Genomic DNA, 15,595 nt, shown 5'->3' on the forward strand with positions numbered 1-15,595 from the left:
GAATTTATTCTCCTTGCGTCTTCGACAGCACCTGTCGTTCTGTCTGGCCATGCCAAAGCTTCGAAGGAATGAATCCATGAGGAAAACAGAAAAAGCGATTGCGAACCTATAGACTCGAGACTGTTCTCCTCGCCTCCACCATCACTGATCAGCTTAGGTTCTCCTGCGTCGTAATATTGTAATATTGCATAGGAGCGTTCATTCGTGTTCGTTGCATGCGTTAAAAAGTGAAGAAGTTAATGGTGCCGATGGAGAAAGAGGAGGAGAAGTAGCCATGCGCTGAATCCTGAAGAAAGGGAAGAAACTGAAAGAGAAGAAATAGAAGAAGCAGGAACAGCAGATGAAACCGAATCAGCAGCCGGAGACAAGAAAGAGATTGCTAAATACCGCCGAAACAGAAGCAGAAGCAGAAGCAGACGTGCTTCAATGTAACGGGGATGCATAGTATGCTAAGTTGAGCTTTTCCAGCAACACCAAAGAATATTTGCATGCAATGGATCTTTAAAACGAAGAAGAATAGAGGAGGAGAAGAAGTAGACAATTGTTACGACAATGAAACAGAAGTAACAGGAAAAGATAAGAGATGCACTAATTACTGCAGAAACAGAAACAAAACAGATGCACTAATTACTGCAGAAACAGAAACAAAACAAGTAAAATCAAACGAAGAAGAAGAAGAAAAAATCAAAAGAAGAAAGAAGAAGAAATCAGGTTTTGTTGGCACAATGAGGATGCTTGTGACCATATTAAGGAAATCTTTTTCAATGTCTAGCAGAAGGGAGAATGTTTTTTCTCATGGACACATTCCGGTCAAGATCTCTTGGGATCCTAGTTCATTTTCTCTCCATAAATTGTCCTCTTTCAAAAGGCATTGGCTTCCCTCACAGGACTTTTCTCTTTCTCGTCATGGAGATATCTCTACAGTATCTGCAAATGATCTTTCATTACCTCCTCCCCCGAATCATATCTTAATTCATAAAACGAACAATACTTTTATAAGTAAGGATATTCTCTCTCTCTCTCTCTCTCTCTCTCTCTCTCCATATAAGATATTCTGAGTTCTCCATATAAGATTTGTCAGTGATCAATATAAGCAATATGTCACATATTGGTATGAATTCATTCTCTCTCCCTCTCTCCCCCTTTTTCTCTTTCCCAGTGATCAAAAAGTTCTCTAAGCAATTTTCCATCTCTCCCCAGATACTAGAGTTCAAACAGCGCCGAAGATTAAGTTCAAGCATCGATCACAACATGATTGCTGGCCTAAAAGCTTGGCAATAATGGAAAATATCTTCTTTTGCAATAGAGGTAGTTTGTGTAAAAGCTTACAATTCTTTTTTCTTTTAATCCTGTTAACAAGTGAATGTAGGTGCTGAAAATGGAACATTTATGGACTCCATTAGTTTTATCTCATTGACATCTAATCTCACCTCTTTCTTTGTCTTTATGTTTTTTTTACTGAAGTAGCTGATTCTTGTATTGATGAGCTGAGCCTGATCATTCCAGTCTGTGGCAAATTGTTTTTTTCCTCTCATTCTGTTCATTTAAGCCTATAGTAAAATTTGATTTTAATATAAGATATTCAGGAAAAAACCGCAATGAGAATTTCATTGTCTGCAATATTGCAACAAATTAGATGATGTAATGAATTCTCTCTTTCTCTGCAGTAATGTAGAGATGACCATTATGTATATCTCGAGTAAGTCACCGTGTTCCTATCCTCATAGGACTGAATTTCACTCGCAAATTTCATTACTTTTTATTTGTTTTAGTTGCACACGCCCACAATATTATGCAATGACTTTTCTTGTATCCTTTGCGGTTGAGATCATCAAGCTTCTTTATCAGGTTTGAATAAAAAATATCATTGCGATTATCGTAACTTTGGGGTGATTTAATTCTAAGACTAAAGAAAATATTTTATTTAAGTTCTGGTAATGGTTAAAGTTAGAATTTGATGACTAACATTGAATGTGATATCTGCCAAGTCTGAAGATTACTTTTGAACATTTTTGTTAACAGTCTTTAATATTGGTTTTGTATGCCTTTATATTATATAGACATCTGATTTCTGGAGCTTTGACCTTGCACAGCCTTTAGTTCTGATGCTGTAAACGGAGGTCATGATCATGTTGCTACCCCAGAAATCCAAGACTACAGGTACGTAGCAATTAGATGGTCTGTCTTTCAATCACTATTAACACACTCCTAGTCTTTGCTACCTATAATTGCAAGTGGATAATATTAATTTATCTTATGTTTGGCTGTAAGTAGCATGATTCAAGTATTTTTTTTAGTCTTAACATTGAATATAAAGTGCGGTTATAGCAACAGAAACTTTCAAATTAGGTGCATTTTACAAAATATACAATGGCATTCTGTAGCCCTTTACATTTCACGATTTTAATTTTTTTGTTACACTCTGTGCATATGGATTTTTTTTAAAGATTTGTACTCTGTTGGTGATTTGTAGAGTCTAAGTAGAAGTCTGTGTTGCATGGTAGAATTTTCTCTGTACACTTTTTGCTCATAATCGTATAACTGCAGAACAAAAACATATGGTTGAATGCTATATAAGCTGGACAATGCTCTAGATTTTCACTGCAATGATATTTCATTTACTCTATTTATGTTTCTTAGAGATTGTTAATGATAGTCTGAAGAAAACTATGTAGAAATAAGTCTGAAGCTGAAGTGTCCATATTGCTAGAAATGTGCGTAGTGCATCATGTGACAGTTTTTTATGCTCTAGATTTTCACTGCAATGATATTTCATTTAATATATTTATGTTTCTTAGAGATTGTTAATGATAGTCTGAAGAAAACTATATTGAAATAAGTCTGAAGCAGAAGTGTCCATATTGCTAGAAATGTGTGTAGTGCAACACATGTGGTCAGGCATGTTGCATTTTCTTATGTATTTGAAAATACAAAATGTTGCTATGCAGTCAGAGAGCTGTCACTGTAGCACTTTGGTGCAATTTTATAATCTTCTCCTTGAAGTGTAGCATGTGGGTAATGAGCTCAAGCCATGTATTGCTTGCTGAAGCTGTCCATTCTCTAGCAGACCTCGCCAATCAGGTGAGGCATTGTCAAAAGTGAGAAAGAAGATGGAGATAGTCTAGGTTTATAAGATGTGAAAGATTAAAAGCATCTTAAGATTCATTTAAGTACGTGATGACGAAACATAAACAATAAGAATCCATATGAATACATTTGTTTAGAGTGATTTCAAGTTTGCATTTTGATTTCATCTTGCAGGCCTTACTGGCATATGGTCTAATCAGTTCCAGAAGAGCACCTGATGATATGCATCCGTGTGTAATTTTTCTATCTTAATATATTATGCTGTAAAAATTGTGTTTAACTTTTTGTTCCCATGAAGCTTTTTTCTGCAATAACTTGCAAAGTCTTTCCTTCAAGAATATTTAATCCGGTGAATTGGCTGCTTGATTCCAGGTATGGATATTCAAAGGAGAGGTTTGTTTGGTCTCTCATTTCAGCTGTTGGTATCTTTTGTTTAGGGTCTGGTGCTACAATTGTTGATGGATTTTCAAACCTATGGAAGGCAGAGGTCACACAACTATTCTGTATTTATGATTCTTTAGTTTTATGTTTCCTCCACGCAGCTGCTCATTTTAGTGGAACATGTTAGTTTTGACAGCTTCCAGATAACATACATATTGCATTTATGGTTCTTGGTGGTTCCATGATAATGGAAGGTACAACTAAATTAACATGAGAGGAACGAAATTCAAGCTAAGCTTTTGTATTTTTGCTTATGAATACTACAATTTCAGGCATTTCGTTGCTAGTTGCCCTTAGTGCTGTGCGTAAAGGAGCTACTGCAGAAGGCATGACCATGTGGGGTTACTGTTGGCATGGTCATGACCCAACGGCTGTTGCTGTTTTGATGGAGGTATAATGGAGACATGAATATATTTGGTCCTATTTTGTGAAGCTGAATACTAGTCTGCATCCTTACATTAGCCTTTACTGTTGGGTTATTCACATGAAGGATGGAGCAGCAGTGACTGGGCTGATGATTGCAGGGATATCTCTTACAACAGTTTCTATTACAGGAAATCCTATTTATGATCCAATTGGCTCAATATTTGTGGGCACCTTGCTGGGGGTGGTAAGAATGTCTGTTTTAACTTAGTACATTGAAATATTTTGCTGTTTCCTTTACACACAATACAAGGAAGCCTGGAAAATACGCACATTGCATATGGCTTTAGCTATCTTGGCCTTTAATCAGCATTGCAAGTACATATCATCGTGTAAGAAGAAAGTCGACCAAGGCCAACACTTCAAGAACTGTTTCTAGGACTGGTAAGAATGCATGTTTCTACTCTTGGTTCTATGAGAACCTGTGTTTTCTTCATAGAAAACATAAAAAGATGAGACTGGTAAATTTGCACATGTCTACATGCTCTTGCTATCCTTGGCCTTGACAAAACTCGTGATTATAAATCAGTGTAAGAAAGAAGGTTAAAGGTTAAAACACTTTTAAGAAAAGTGGATGTGAAAGGGACCTCCAGAAATAGCGGTAGCAGTGTTAACCTTGATTGATATAACCCCAAATATGGCTTACAGTGTTCGAATACTTTGGGATATGTATATTTGTGAACATCAATTTCATGGCAATAATAATTTATTTGACTTTTTCCCAATACCGATTCTCTCTCTTTGCCGTAGGTTGCTGTGTTTTTGATTCAACGAAACCGACATGCTTTGTTAGGAAGAGCGATGGACCGACAAGATATGAAACGTGTGCTTGATTTTCTAGCATCTGATCCAGTAATCTCTACATTACTGGAGGACAATGTTGACAATGTTTCACATGCACTTTTCTCAAAACCTTGTGCCACATTGATCTTGATTTCGTTTCTTTAGGTCGTGGATGCTGTCTATGATTGCAAAAGTGAAGTCATTGGACCGAGATCCTATAGATTCAAAGCAGAAATAGGTAAACATGCATCTTTTTAGTATTCTTTGCTAATATCTCTTTAGCATATGACTGTTAATGATCTAAGGAGATGTAGAAAGTTCATTCGTGAAGGTGTGCAGATGGCATGGTTAGAGGCCATGCTGTTACTATGTAGAGGTCTTAGTGCAGACATTATCTGAGAAGTGGGGATACTCTTTCTAGGTGTGAATACAATCGCAAGTTTCCCTGCAGACAGCTCTCCACTCCTGTTAAGACTTGAAGAGTATAATGTTGCTAGGTCCTTCTCAAGCAAGTCTTCCAGGGATAGACTGTCATACTCTGGCGGATTAAACAATTATAGTCCTGGCAAGCGAGGAGTCTGTTTCCCATTCAATCAAGCCATGATCCTAGTCTTTTTTGATTGACAGGGTGACTTTCCAAATAAGGAGACTAATATGTCTTACCTGAAATAATGTGCACATTCTCATTTATGGTCAATTCTCTGTGATGCTTTAGTTTCCACTGAATTTCATCTTATCAATTTCAATGAATTCTCAAAAGGGTTGAACAAATATAAGATTCTCTTTGATCTTTTGGAAATACAGTATCGTTGAAAAATGGAGCCTATTCAGAGAGTATATAGCTTTGTCTTTTACCCCTAGGTGGGTATTTGTACATATAGTGACCATCGAAACAACTTCAGTGTAATGCAATAGGTCATAACATTAGAAGTGACGTACCAATGGAGATCATCTGTTCATAATCATACAACTATGCAATAGTTGTCTTTACTACATGCAAAAAACCACCTAAGAGGTTAATATTAAATAATGAAATTTGAGAGAAACAAATTGGCTGAAGACAAACATTGCATGTCCCTTCGTATTGCTCTCTTCTTGTGTTAAATGTGTGATGTGAGATAGGCTTGAGAGTAGCACACTAGAGAGCAGCAAATGGGGCATCTAATCAAGAAAGTTATGTGTTGGTATCTGATTTTTCTCATTATTCAGGAATTGGTTGTTTACTGCCTATGGTGAAACGTAATTATACTCTTATCATATTTCTGGCTACTCTGGCTACTCCATTAATTAGAGGAAATGTAGAGTTTATGTCTAGTTTCTTTTATGCAAATTAAACTATAGGTCCTTGCATCGTTTCATAGCACTTGCTGTTTTAATATCTCAGTAACCGTTTGGTATTGACAGACTTCAATGGAGTTGTCATTGTTAAGAATTACCTGAAGCAGAATCATCGAGAGGCATGGGCCAATCAGGTTAGTTTATGGATTCTGGAGTACTGTGAATGCCATTCTATTCTGAAATAGTTTGGAGCTGATATCAAATTTATTATGATCTTTTATCTGGATGTTGTGGAATTCTGAAACAGTTCAAAGCAGCAGTAAATGATCCAGATGAACGTGCTTTGGATAATCTCATGTCTTTCTATGGTAGAATGTCTCTTGATTGCTCATATCATACTGCAGTAAGTACATTGCTGATGTGAACTCCTTGTAGTGGATGTAAGTGGATATACATGTATTTTGCAGGGGAAGAAGTGGTTTCAGCTCTTGGTAGTGAGGTTGACAGATTGGAAAGAGAGATTCAGAGACTTGTTCCAGGAATTCGACATGTTGATATCGAAACTCACAATCCAAATGGTCCACTTTCTTCATGATTTATCTGGTGATTTTAATGTTCATCCAGAAGTCATGGTCAAATAAAAGAATACCACCCAAAAAAAGCAATTTGAGTGAAATAGCATATGATCAGACGTGATAACTTTGTACAAATATCCAATTCGAGAAATTAAAAACAAACTCTACTTGATCACACTGCTCTATGAATGCATGATGATTTCAATTTCATAGAAAATGTATTTGACAGAAAAGAGAAACAACCTAGGAATGTCATCAAAAGGTTACCTTGGTAAGGACAGATGGATATTAGATTCCAATGAAATAGAAAAGGTATTAGAAGATCTACAAACTAACTTCAAAGTAAAGTAAAACAAATGTAAAGTTGGCAAGTTTTACTACCAGAGAAAAAAACGAAATGACCTGAGTGAGACAAATGGAAATTGTTTGCTATGCTGTAACAATGTTCTGAAAATTTCGTAAGATTTCTTTGTTTCATCTTTGCAACACTTAGATGTTTTCTGCTCTTTTGTTTGATTTGGACTATGCTGTGCCATGGCATAGAACTCTTACATATGGTCAAAATATTTTTGGCAGCCATACAAGTAAATATTTATCGTATTCTAATTTCTAAAGGCAATTATATAAGTAAATGTTTGTGGTATGCATATAAGTGTGAAATTTGTGCCATCTCTTTCCAGAAGTATCTATATTAAATACTTTGCATGGCTTAGCTACGTATTTGAAACACTAATTTTTCATCAAATATATTTGTCACATTTTGAATATACATCATGTGAGCATCCACATTATGTTAAACCCGCCTCAGTTTTAGGAATCTCATTATCGTTTTAATGGCCCCAGACATGATGTGACAAGTACCGAGGAACTTGCATGATGAAAAATGCACATTTGCAGTTAGTGAAGACAACAGGACCTAAAAACCAAAAATCAGCAAGGTTTCCTAATTTAGGGCAAAATCCCAGTGTTCTTAGGTTTGTGACTTGTTACCAGAGAATAACATTGTTGCAAATTACCTTTAATATCTTCTGACAAACTATCAACTGAACCTTGGCTTTCAAAACAAACTGCTAGAACATTGCAAAATGTCACTCAAATCCCGTTCTTATTTCTGTAACTCTCAAACATAATTCTGAGACATCATATCATGGACACTGTACATTCTAACAGAGGAATACTACATTTGAAGATGCCTCTATTAACCCAGGGACTACATATCTATACAAAGTAGGGGCTTGGCACTAAGATTGAACCATTTTATGGCATCTCTTTTAGCCAAGGGATATTGGAAACTTCTATATAATAGGGGCTCGGATTGAAGATATAATCAGTAACACGATTGGATTGAAGTTACAACACTTCCTGGCATTCCTGGCATTTATATAACCAACAAGATTTACTCTACTATGTGTGTATTCTTTGCGATCATGTATCATCTCCATAACAGAACATGGTAAAATTGTAGAGCTTTTTTACTTCAATATTATGAAGATGCCACATGCTTTGGAAGGCATTTAGGGGTCATTTCTCAGTATGTAGCATCCCATTACTTCTGAGCCTTCAGCTTTAACCGATTGAAGAGCACAAGAAAATGTCTGTCTGGGACGGAGTATACAAAGCCAATCTCTGCTCCATTTAAATGACCAAGGCCCTGCAAAACCACATTCACCTTTATGCATTTAACTAGAGTGTTATGAAGAAAGTGGCTAAAACAACGCTGTTATCTATTTAATGTTTACCTTCCCATCAAATAATAGGAGTTCTCCATCAACCCACTGCGGATTAATAAAACCAGGTTCTGCCAACATGCCCTGGCCTTTATACCTCGCAATCTACAAAGGCAATACATGAACCTCAAAACTTATTCCCCTAAGAAAACAATGGACACGGTTAAAGTCGCTAGTCATTATTACCACTCCAAGCTCCTCTGGATAGATACCTTGATGTGACAGCTTACAGTCTTTCCCTATCTTTGCTCTGAAGGTAACCTAGAAAACAAAAAGCAACAATTTGGAACTAAAAACAAATCTAATCAAGGAATACTGAGGGATAAAACTAGAAAGTTCATACTTGACCAGCTGGTACATTCAAATCTCCAGTAAGCTTCACAGCTTCAACATATTCAAAAAACTCAAGTTTTTCTTTATAATTGCTTATATCTGATTCTCTATGCCAGTGGCCAAATTTTCGCCGTAGCTGGACTATCTCTGATGTAAAAGGCCCAAAAGAACCAATATATAATCCTGTCAAAAAATGAAGGATCTCTAACTCTCTCATATAATCCTGCAAACAAAGGTGGTACCATGGGTCATGTTGGCCCCCTGTGGACGTTAATATATCATTATGAACATATGAAGCTATTAATCTAGAGGTCAAGCAACTATAATGCGAACTTGTAGACCTAGGTTGAAATATTCAAACCGGTCGACAACTCTTTTCAACAATCTAAATTGTTCTCATTGCACAGCAATCTTAAAATCATTTGACAAGTTGGAGAAACATACTAGGACGCCAAGAAAAGATTATCCTTCCACATTTTCCTAATAAGCTACTGTGAAACTTCTAGTGTCACGAACCTGATACTGTCCACACCAGGCTAGAGACAGTATATTCTTTTCCATAGGTCTGTCAAACTTTTCAGCATTCTCATATTTCCAAGTATAGTCATTCAACATTACTTCTATGCTACGCAGTTCAAGCATTTAAACCAGTCCACAATTCTTTTCAAGAGTCTAAATCGTTTAAATTACAGCAATCATATAGATTTAGGTTCAAACTTTTAGACCAGCCAACTAGCACCATAAGCATGGAATCTCTCTTAGCTAATATAAGGGCAGAAATCATGCTTGAACTTATATTAGTTACGACACATCTCAATTTACATCAAGCTGGTTTTTCTGAGTGAGCTTGCCCTAGAATGACCTGAAGACTTATGCCTTGTAATACTCTCAATGAAACACACTATTACAAAGCCGATGAAAACGACCACAGAGATACTGCTAGATAATGCAGTTTCACAGTCTATATTCACACCAATTTCTATTACTGAGTAATTCTACACAAAAAAAGTTATTGAGAAAACAGTTTGATCAGACCTCGTTCTGCAGTAGGATATGGTTTCATTATTGGAACTTCCAAAGAGCTGTTGGGCCATTTCTTATTGAAAACTCCAAAATATAGTTCAAGCTGTGGAAAGACGGCAATATATAACTTTGCTAACATTATTTTTGCTTGTCAACTGAAATAATGTCATCAAATTGTATCCCCATGCTTACAAGGGATTATAATAGATTAATCAGCAATTATGTTATGTCATGCTATGCAGTCCTACCTCCTTCACGTTCATACTGGATCAACATACTTAGTTCTGTGATGCCATAATAAGCCAATCCAAGTACTTATTGAGTTCTTGCAGTATTGACCAAACCTCTAGTATGTCTATAATAATTTAGAAGAAAGAACCTGTACACAATCCTAGCACATGATTTTTTTTGCATGTAACATTAATATTTATTCATTGCATAAGAGAAATTAGGTTTAAGGTGTTATGAATTTAGGTCAACAATACCTGACCCATAAATAAAACATATTCTACGAGGCATGATTACCTGTCAAAGGGTCTGCTTCAGAATCAAGAAACTTGATTCGCTCAAAAGATGTACACTTTGAGAGGACATAGCGTTTCTGTACTTGGTTAACAGCCAGTTTGAGAAGCTCACTCATTTCCCTTGAAACCTGCATATCTTTATTAGTAACAATGGTCTGCATTAAGACAGTAACATAAATAAAAACATACAATCAAATATATAACAGACCATGCAGGTGGATGCTGCAGAGAGCACAATTATCTCACCAATTGTCTGACTTTTAATCTAAACTTAACATAACAGCTGTTTCAAAAAAAACCTATTTTTATTGGCCTGAGCGGGAACCAACAATTTTGCTCTATCTAGAAACAGCCTAATTTCTGCAGGGAAGAGTCAATTTTCAGCTCGGTCCCCCTATCTTGTTCTCGTGATTAGAACAGGGAATAGTTTTCCCTATTCCATATTTCCATCCTCATAAAGCACTCATTTTGTCTATGCAATCATTTTCAGAATAGTAATACCTTGACTGGAATTTTATCAAGATTTGAACTGGCTTCAGATGCATCTGGTTGAGAATCTGATAATGACGGTGTCATAAGAGCGGCCACTTTCAATGAAGCCAATGACTCTCTGTCCTGCATCAGTGCTGCATATTCTTCAATGTGTAATAGAAAGGAATCTTTACTTCGATATTCAATTCTTGCTGGAACCCTTGTAGAAACCTTAGGTAGTTTTCTAGCTGCAGCATTTTGAAGCATTCCACCAACTATTAATCTAATGGGTGTCTCCTTTAATTCTTGGATGAATTCATCATCATTGCCAGCTTCATTGTTTGATTCTCGCTCAACTTCATCCAAAGGCTCTAAAGGTTCTATTTGACTCTTAGAACTTTTGTTCTCTTGAGTCCCAACTTGCTCCAAAAGTTTCTCAACAATCTTAGGGATATCCTCCCCGTTTGGAGTAGTCACCTTAAATACCTTAAGTTTTACATCAGGTAATCGATCTTTGAGGAAATTAATGATGCTGTTTAATCCATCATCAGCTGGATCTTCACCCTTGTTTTTGTCATCTCTAAAAGCTTTTGTTAAGTCTTTAGCCATATCTCCTTTTCCATCTTCAGTCAAGACATTCACATTCATGACATTGGAATTGTCATTGATCTTCCCATCAACTGAACTGGCTGACACTGGTGCGGACTCCTTAGCTATTCCTTGTTGCAAATATACTGCCTGTATGATTGATTGATCATAAAACCCATTTTAGACAACTAATCTTTTGGGATGAAATCAACAAATTAAACAATGCAATTTATATACCTGTTGATGGTACCCGTTAGAGTCTTTGCGTATGAATACTTCAAACAATGGATTGCCTGATGCTGAATTCGCCAGCTGCCTGTCAACAGCAAAACCAGTAATTAAAATAACAAAATGAGCTGCAACAAAAATAAAACAAAAATATTCTCCAACCTTGCCGTGTATCCCTTAGCTATGAGCTTTCCATATGACGGGCTGATGTTAATGATCCGTCCATATGGATCACTTTCACCCTCAGATAATCCCACCCACCACCCTACCTGCATTGCACATTACAGTGGTGCATTAAATTTCTTGTTATATGTATCTTTATTTCAGATACACGAAGGTAAAAGGGAGTTCACGTCGATGTTTATCCAAAAAATTACCAATCCGGCTGCAGCTTTATCTCTCAGTCGTTGTGCTTCTTCATAGTGTTCAGTACTGAGAGCTTTCTGTAGAGGAGGTAGTAAAATTTGAGGGTTAGCAAGTGCAATACTGGAGAAAAGAGAGAAATATGAATATTCTGCAAAATAAGTACTAAACTTCCAGGGTCAGCCAATGGAAGTCTACAGAATAGGAAGAAATGATGTTCATATACCGTTAGTTCTGTGAAGGCTTCCGAAACTGGGTCCTTCACAGTTGCCTCATTCAGGATAGCTTTCAACCGTGCAGCCTCTTTGAAATCTTCTTCACAGACTGCACTCTCAAGTTCACACTGCACAAAAGAGGCTTCCTGGTGAGCCTTTAAGCATAACATCACCAGGAAATGCTGTTTTTCTTTTTATTTTTAGTTTATTATTAATTAATTATTTTACTTACTCCCGTGGATCTTTTGAAATTAGAAAAGAAAACATTGTATGGTTCCTAGACAGGAGAAGCCGAGGTTGATTGGAAATCAGTGAGTCTGATCAACATTGGGTTCCAATGTGTGTCAATTAAAAGTGGTGGATTAGATATTATTTTTGGAGAGTTGACACTTCGCAGCAGCAGCAAGAATTGGCTCGTATAAACAAACCCTTTTTGACATAGAAACCATAACGATATTGCTCTTTGCATGTCTCATAACTAAAAGTCCTCTGCTACATGCGGATGATAAATAGGCTTAAATTGCTGGCTGAGTCTATTTTACTATATTGTTTCCTATTAATTATCACTAAGAAATACAAAAAGAGGTGCTGGTCTTCGGAACCAGCAAGGTGTCAAATTTGTACTTCAGGAGCAATTTAGCTTCTAAGCTGTAAAATTAAATTTTAAGGAATCCATAAACTTCAGGAAGTTTTATTTTTTTATCTAAGATTTCCAGGGGAAAACGTTTGCCAAGTGATGGATGGATTGTCGTTTTGCCATTCAGTGGAAATCATAAAGATCATCATGTGAGCTTTTATACACATCAGAAAGCAGAACGATCTTCATGTAAGCTTTAATACATAAAAGGAGATTAGTGTTTAGAAGGAAATTCCCTTCCAAGTGCGCCTTGGTTTATAAATGAATTGCGCAGAAGGAGCTCCTTTTTCAGCAGGCAAGGAAAACTCGTTGTGAGATTTTGTTTATAACCCATCGAAAAACTCATTCCCGAGGAGAGTTTATGGGTAACGTATCAAGCAAAAAGGGATTCTTAGAAAAAAGAATTGCATCTAGGCAACCAATGCATTGAGAAAAAAGAGCTTCTTTTAAAGAAAGAAAAAATCTTCCCGTCATATTTATGCATAACCAATCAAACTTCATTTTCAGACGGAAAAAAGTTTTCCTGATGAGATTTTATGCACAATCCATCACTAGAAAGATATTTTGTTTTCAGAAGGCAGCATATTGATAACAAGCGGTTCACGTACCTTAACAATAGATAATGCCTTCTCTTGTTCTTCAAGTGCAGTAAAATACTTTTGCCATCTCTCCCAACTCCATTTCTCCTTTTCATCTTCCAGATCCAACTCCATCTCTACATGTTCTTCTACTTCAGATGCTTCTTTCTGCTCCAAATTCTCTTTTCTTGATCCATCGAAGTATGCTTGCAACCTCTTATTTGCGATGCTAAGCATCTCACGCAAAGGGTCACCTATCCGTGAAGCAACTTTTTGCAGTGATTCAATGTCCCATATAGATATAGGAGATGACGACTGATCATTTGAATTATTGCTTCCTGTAGCACAACAAATGAAGGGAGGAACTCCGTTTCTTTGAGTGATCTCTGGAAACCTGCAAACCCTTATTCTGACAGAGCTCTGTTTTAAATGGGAATTGAATGCAGCCGGAGTGGAATAGGAGTAAGAAGACGATGCTGATGATGGATTTAGAGCTCGAATAGCCTTTAGACGGAGCTGGCAATCATGACGAGAAGTATCTACCATGAAGGGCGGGCTATATGGAAAAGAAGAAGAAGAAGAAGAAGAAGAAGAAGACATGGTGGGATTAGCCATACAATGCAAACCCTAAAAGCCTTCGGTGATAGTGTCTGTGGATTTATATTGTCAGAAACTCAGAGAGGGAATGTTTGGTCCGATAGAAGAACCATTGTGTTTGTGTCACGTGTGTGTATCTCTCATCGCTACAGCCTACTATCATTTCTGCACCTACAGAATCGATACCTCTCTATCTTTCTTTTATCTACTCTCTCTGTTCATTTTGTCCTTTCATATATGTACATATGTACATAGTAACATATGTATGTATGTACCATATGTATTGTCTCTTACATACTTACCATCGTTATCATCATTGCCTTGCCTTGCCTTGCCTTGTGCCTGTCTTGTCTTGACTTTCTTTTTTAGCCTTTGTCACTTCCTTCACTCTCTCTCTCTCACTCATGGCTCCATGGACCATGGCCATCAAAGGGCCAATAATGCATCGCAAGTTGCTCCTCCCAACCAACCTCCATTGCCTTTTGGCAGCCATTGTTAGTTTGCCTAGTGACCCCACGGCACCACAGGACATAATCATAGTCTCCTTGCTATATGAATCCTATCGCCCCATCCTATTCCTTTAGCCAATTGTATATTGGTAGCTTGGCTACATTTATTCACTGTTTCCAGTTTTGTGTCCTTTGGTTGATAGTTTTATCAAACCATATGGTTGGATTAATGACATGTGACATTCTTTTTTCTTGAACACTACTAAAATAATATCTACTTTATGGATGACTACTCGTCCCATAGATTATCCACAAAGAGTGTAGATATTTAGTTTGTGGATGGCTTCTATTCTTTGTCTCGAGTGTGTCATCCCTTGTAATATGTTAGTGCCACTTTGAGGATGTTTGAAGTTTATTCAATTATGTGCTTCCTTTCAAGCTATGTTTATCATCAGGCCTATTGTTTGTCAACACTAAATTTTGTAATCTGATGCCCACTTCTTTACATAAAATCAAAATCTTTTACATTCAACATAGCTTTTAGGCCTGGTACGTTAGAGAACAAAGTTAAGATTGTAAAGCATAATTTAACTACTGATTCTTTATATTTATACTCAACCTATATATGTGATTTCCAAACAATTTGTGATCGTAAACTCCAACATACTAAAATCCATTCAAGATTTTTCTCGTTTAAGACTACGACAAGAGATGCTTTACTTCTTACCTTACCTTTGTCATTCAAACAAGATTCTCTCCACTAACCATGCTCTATTAACTAGTAGGTAAATGAGCAACTATCCTCTTCTTCACTTGTCTACGAGGCAATGAATTTACCAAATAGTGACTTTCCACACAAATTTGTGTAAAAACCGTTGTGAAACTCAAAATGGGTGATGGAAACCATTACGGGCATAGTTTCTATTTGAGCCTTGTGATACAAAAGCAAATCCATTGAACGTAGAACACACAATATATTATGAACATAGAAATGCCTATAGAAATTCTAGTTTAGAACTGTAGGACAGAAAAGCAGGTTGGTCATAACTACACATAATGCGAGCATTGATAAATTGTTTCTTGATAGAACGACAACGTTTAAAGTTTGTTCTTCTGATATGGCACTACTGCTTTCTGGTGATGTGCAAGGCAATACAATTTTTCACAAGTAACTTTTGTGAGACATGCTAGGCATACTGCAGTTTATCACATCAACAGTTATCTAGCTGAAAAAAAATACCGTTTCTGACCCTGCATAAATCTGATTAGTTGGTT

The 15,595-nt window shown here is 36.7% G+C and overlaps 2 protein-coding genes across 7 annotated transcripts; one reads left to right on the forward strand and one right to left on the reverse strand.

The window, feature by feature from the left end:
• Nucleotides 1-232: 232 nt before the first annotated feature.
• Nucleotides 233-12,792, forward strand: LOC147848596 (metal tolerance protein C4-like). Of its 5 annotated transcripts, XR_015531903.1 has the most exons (16): nucleotides 233-999; nucleotides 1,201-1,311; nucleotides 2,094-2,160; nucleotides 2,949-3,081; nucleotides 3,262-3,317; nucleotides 3,460-3,574; nucleotides 3,665-3,722; nucleotides 3,801-3,919; nucleotides 4,019-4,138; nucleotides 4,702-4,803; nucleotides 4,900-4,972; nucleotides 6,139-6,206; nucleotides 6,320-6,415; nucleotides 7,131-7,184; nucleotides 12,022-12,208; nucleotides 12,341-12,792. XR_015531903.1 is itself a non-coding variant. In XM_087338329.1 (14 exons), the coding sequence occupies exons 1-14, from the start codon at nucleotides 489-491 to the stop codon at nucleotides 6,651-6,653; spliced, it is 1,803 nt and encodes a 600-aa protein (XP_087194455.1). In that variant the 5' UTR covers nucleotides 233-488; the 3' UTR covers nucleotides 6,654-7,061. The 5 variants fall into 5 exon arrangements, 4 of the variants coding, with proteins under 4 accessions (XP_087194455.1, XP_087194458.1, XP_087194456.1 ...); XM_087338329.1 differs by lacking the exons at nucleotides 7,131-7,184; nucleotides 12,022-12,208; nucleotides 12,341-12,792 and adding an exon at nucleotides 6,480-7,061; XM_087338330.1 differs by lacking the exons at nucleotides 7,131-7,184; nucleotides 12,022-12,208; nucleotides 12,341-12,792 and adding an exon at nucleotides 6,480-7,061 and having other exon boundaries at nucleotides 234-999; nucleotides 1,201-1,308.
• On the reverse strand, nucleotides 7,674-13,889 carry LOC147848597 (protein EXECUTER 2, chloroplastic-like). 2 transcript variants are annotated; one of them, XM_087338328.1, is made up of 11 exons: nucleotides 13,305-13,889; nucleotides 12,071-12,187; nucleotides 11,859-11,924; nucleotides 11,644-11,750; nucleotides 11,491-11,569; nucleotides 10,696-11,403; nucleotides 10,196-10,322; nucleotides 8,658-8,830; nucleotides 8,501-8,575; nucleotides 8,327-8,419; nucleotides 7,674-8,238 (listed from the first exon to the last, which is right to left on the reverse strand). In XM_087338328.1, exons 1-11 carry the CDS (start codon nucleotides 13,887-13,889, stop codon nucleotides 8,134-8,136), a joined length of 2,235 nt encoding a protein of 744 aa, XP_087194454.1. In that variant the 3' UTR covers nucleotides 7,674-8,133. The 2 variants fall into 2 exon arrangements, with proteins under 2 accessions (XP_087194454.1, XP_087194453.1); XM_087338327.1 differs by having other exon boundaries at nucleotides 10,196-10,349.
• Nucleotides 13,890-15,595: the final 1,706 nt, after the last annotated feature.

This window comes from Azolla caroliniana, unplaced genomic scaffold (assembly GCF_043228905.1).
Source record: "Azolla caroliniana isolate FFs.n. ecotype wild unplaced genomic scaffold, voAzoCaro1.0.p SCAF_305, whole genome shotgun sequence".
NCBI lineage: Eukaryota > Viridiplantae > Streptophyta > Polypodiopsida > Salviniales > Salviniaceae > Azolla > Azolla caroliniana.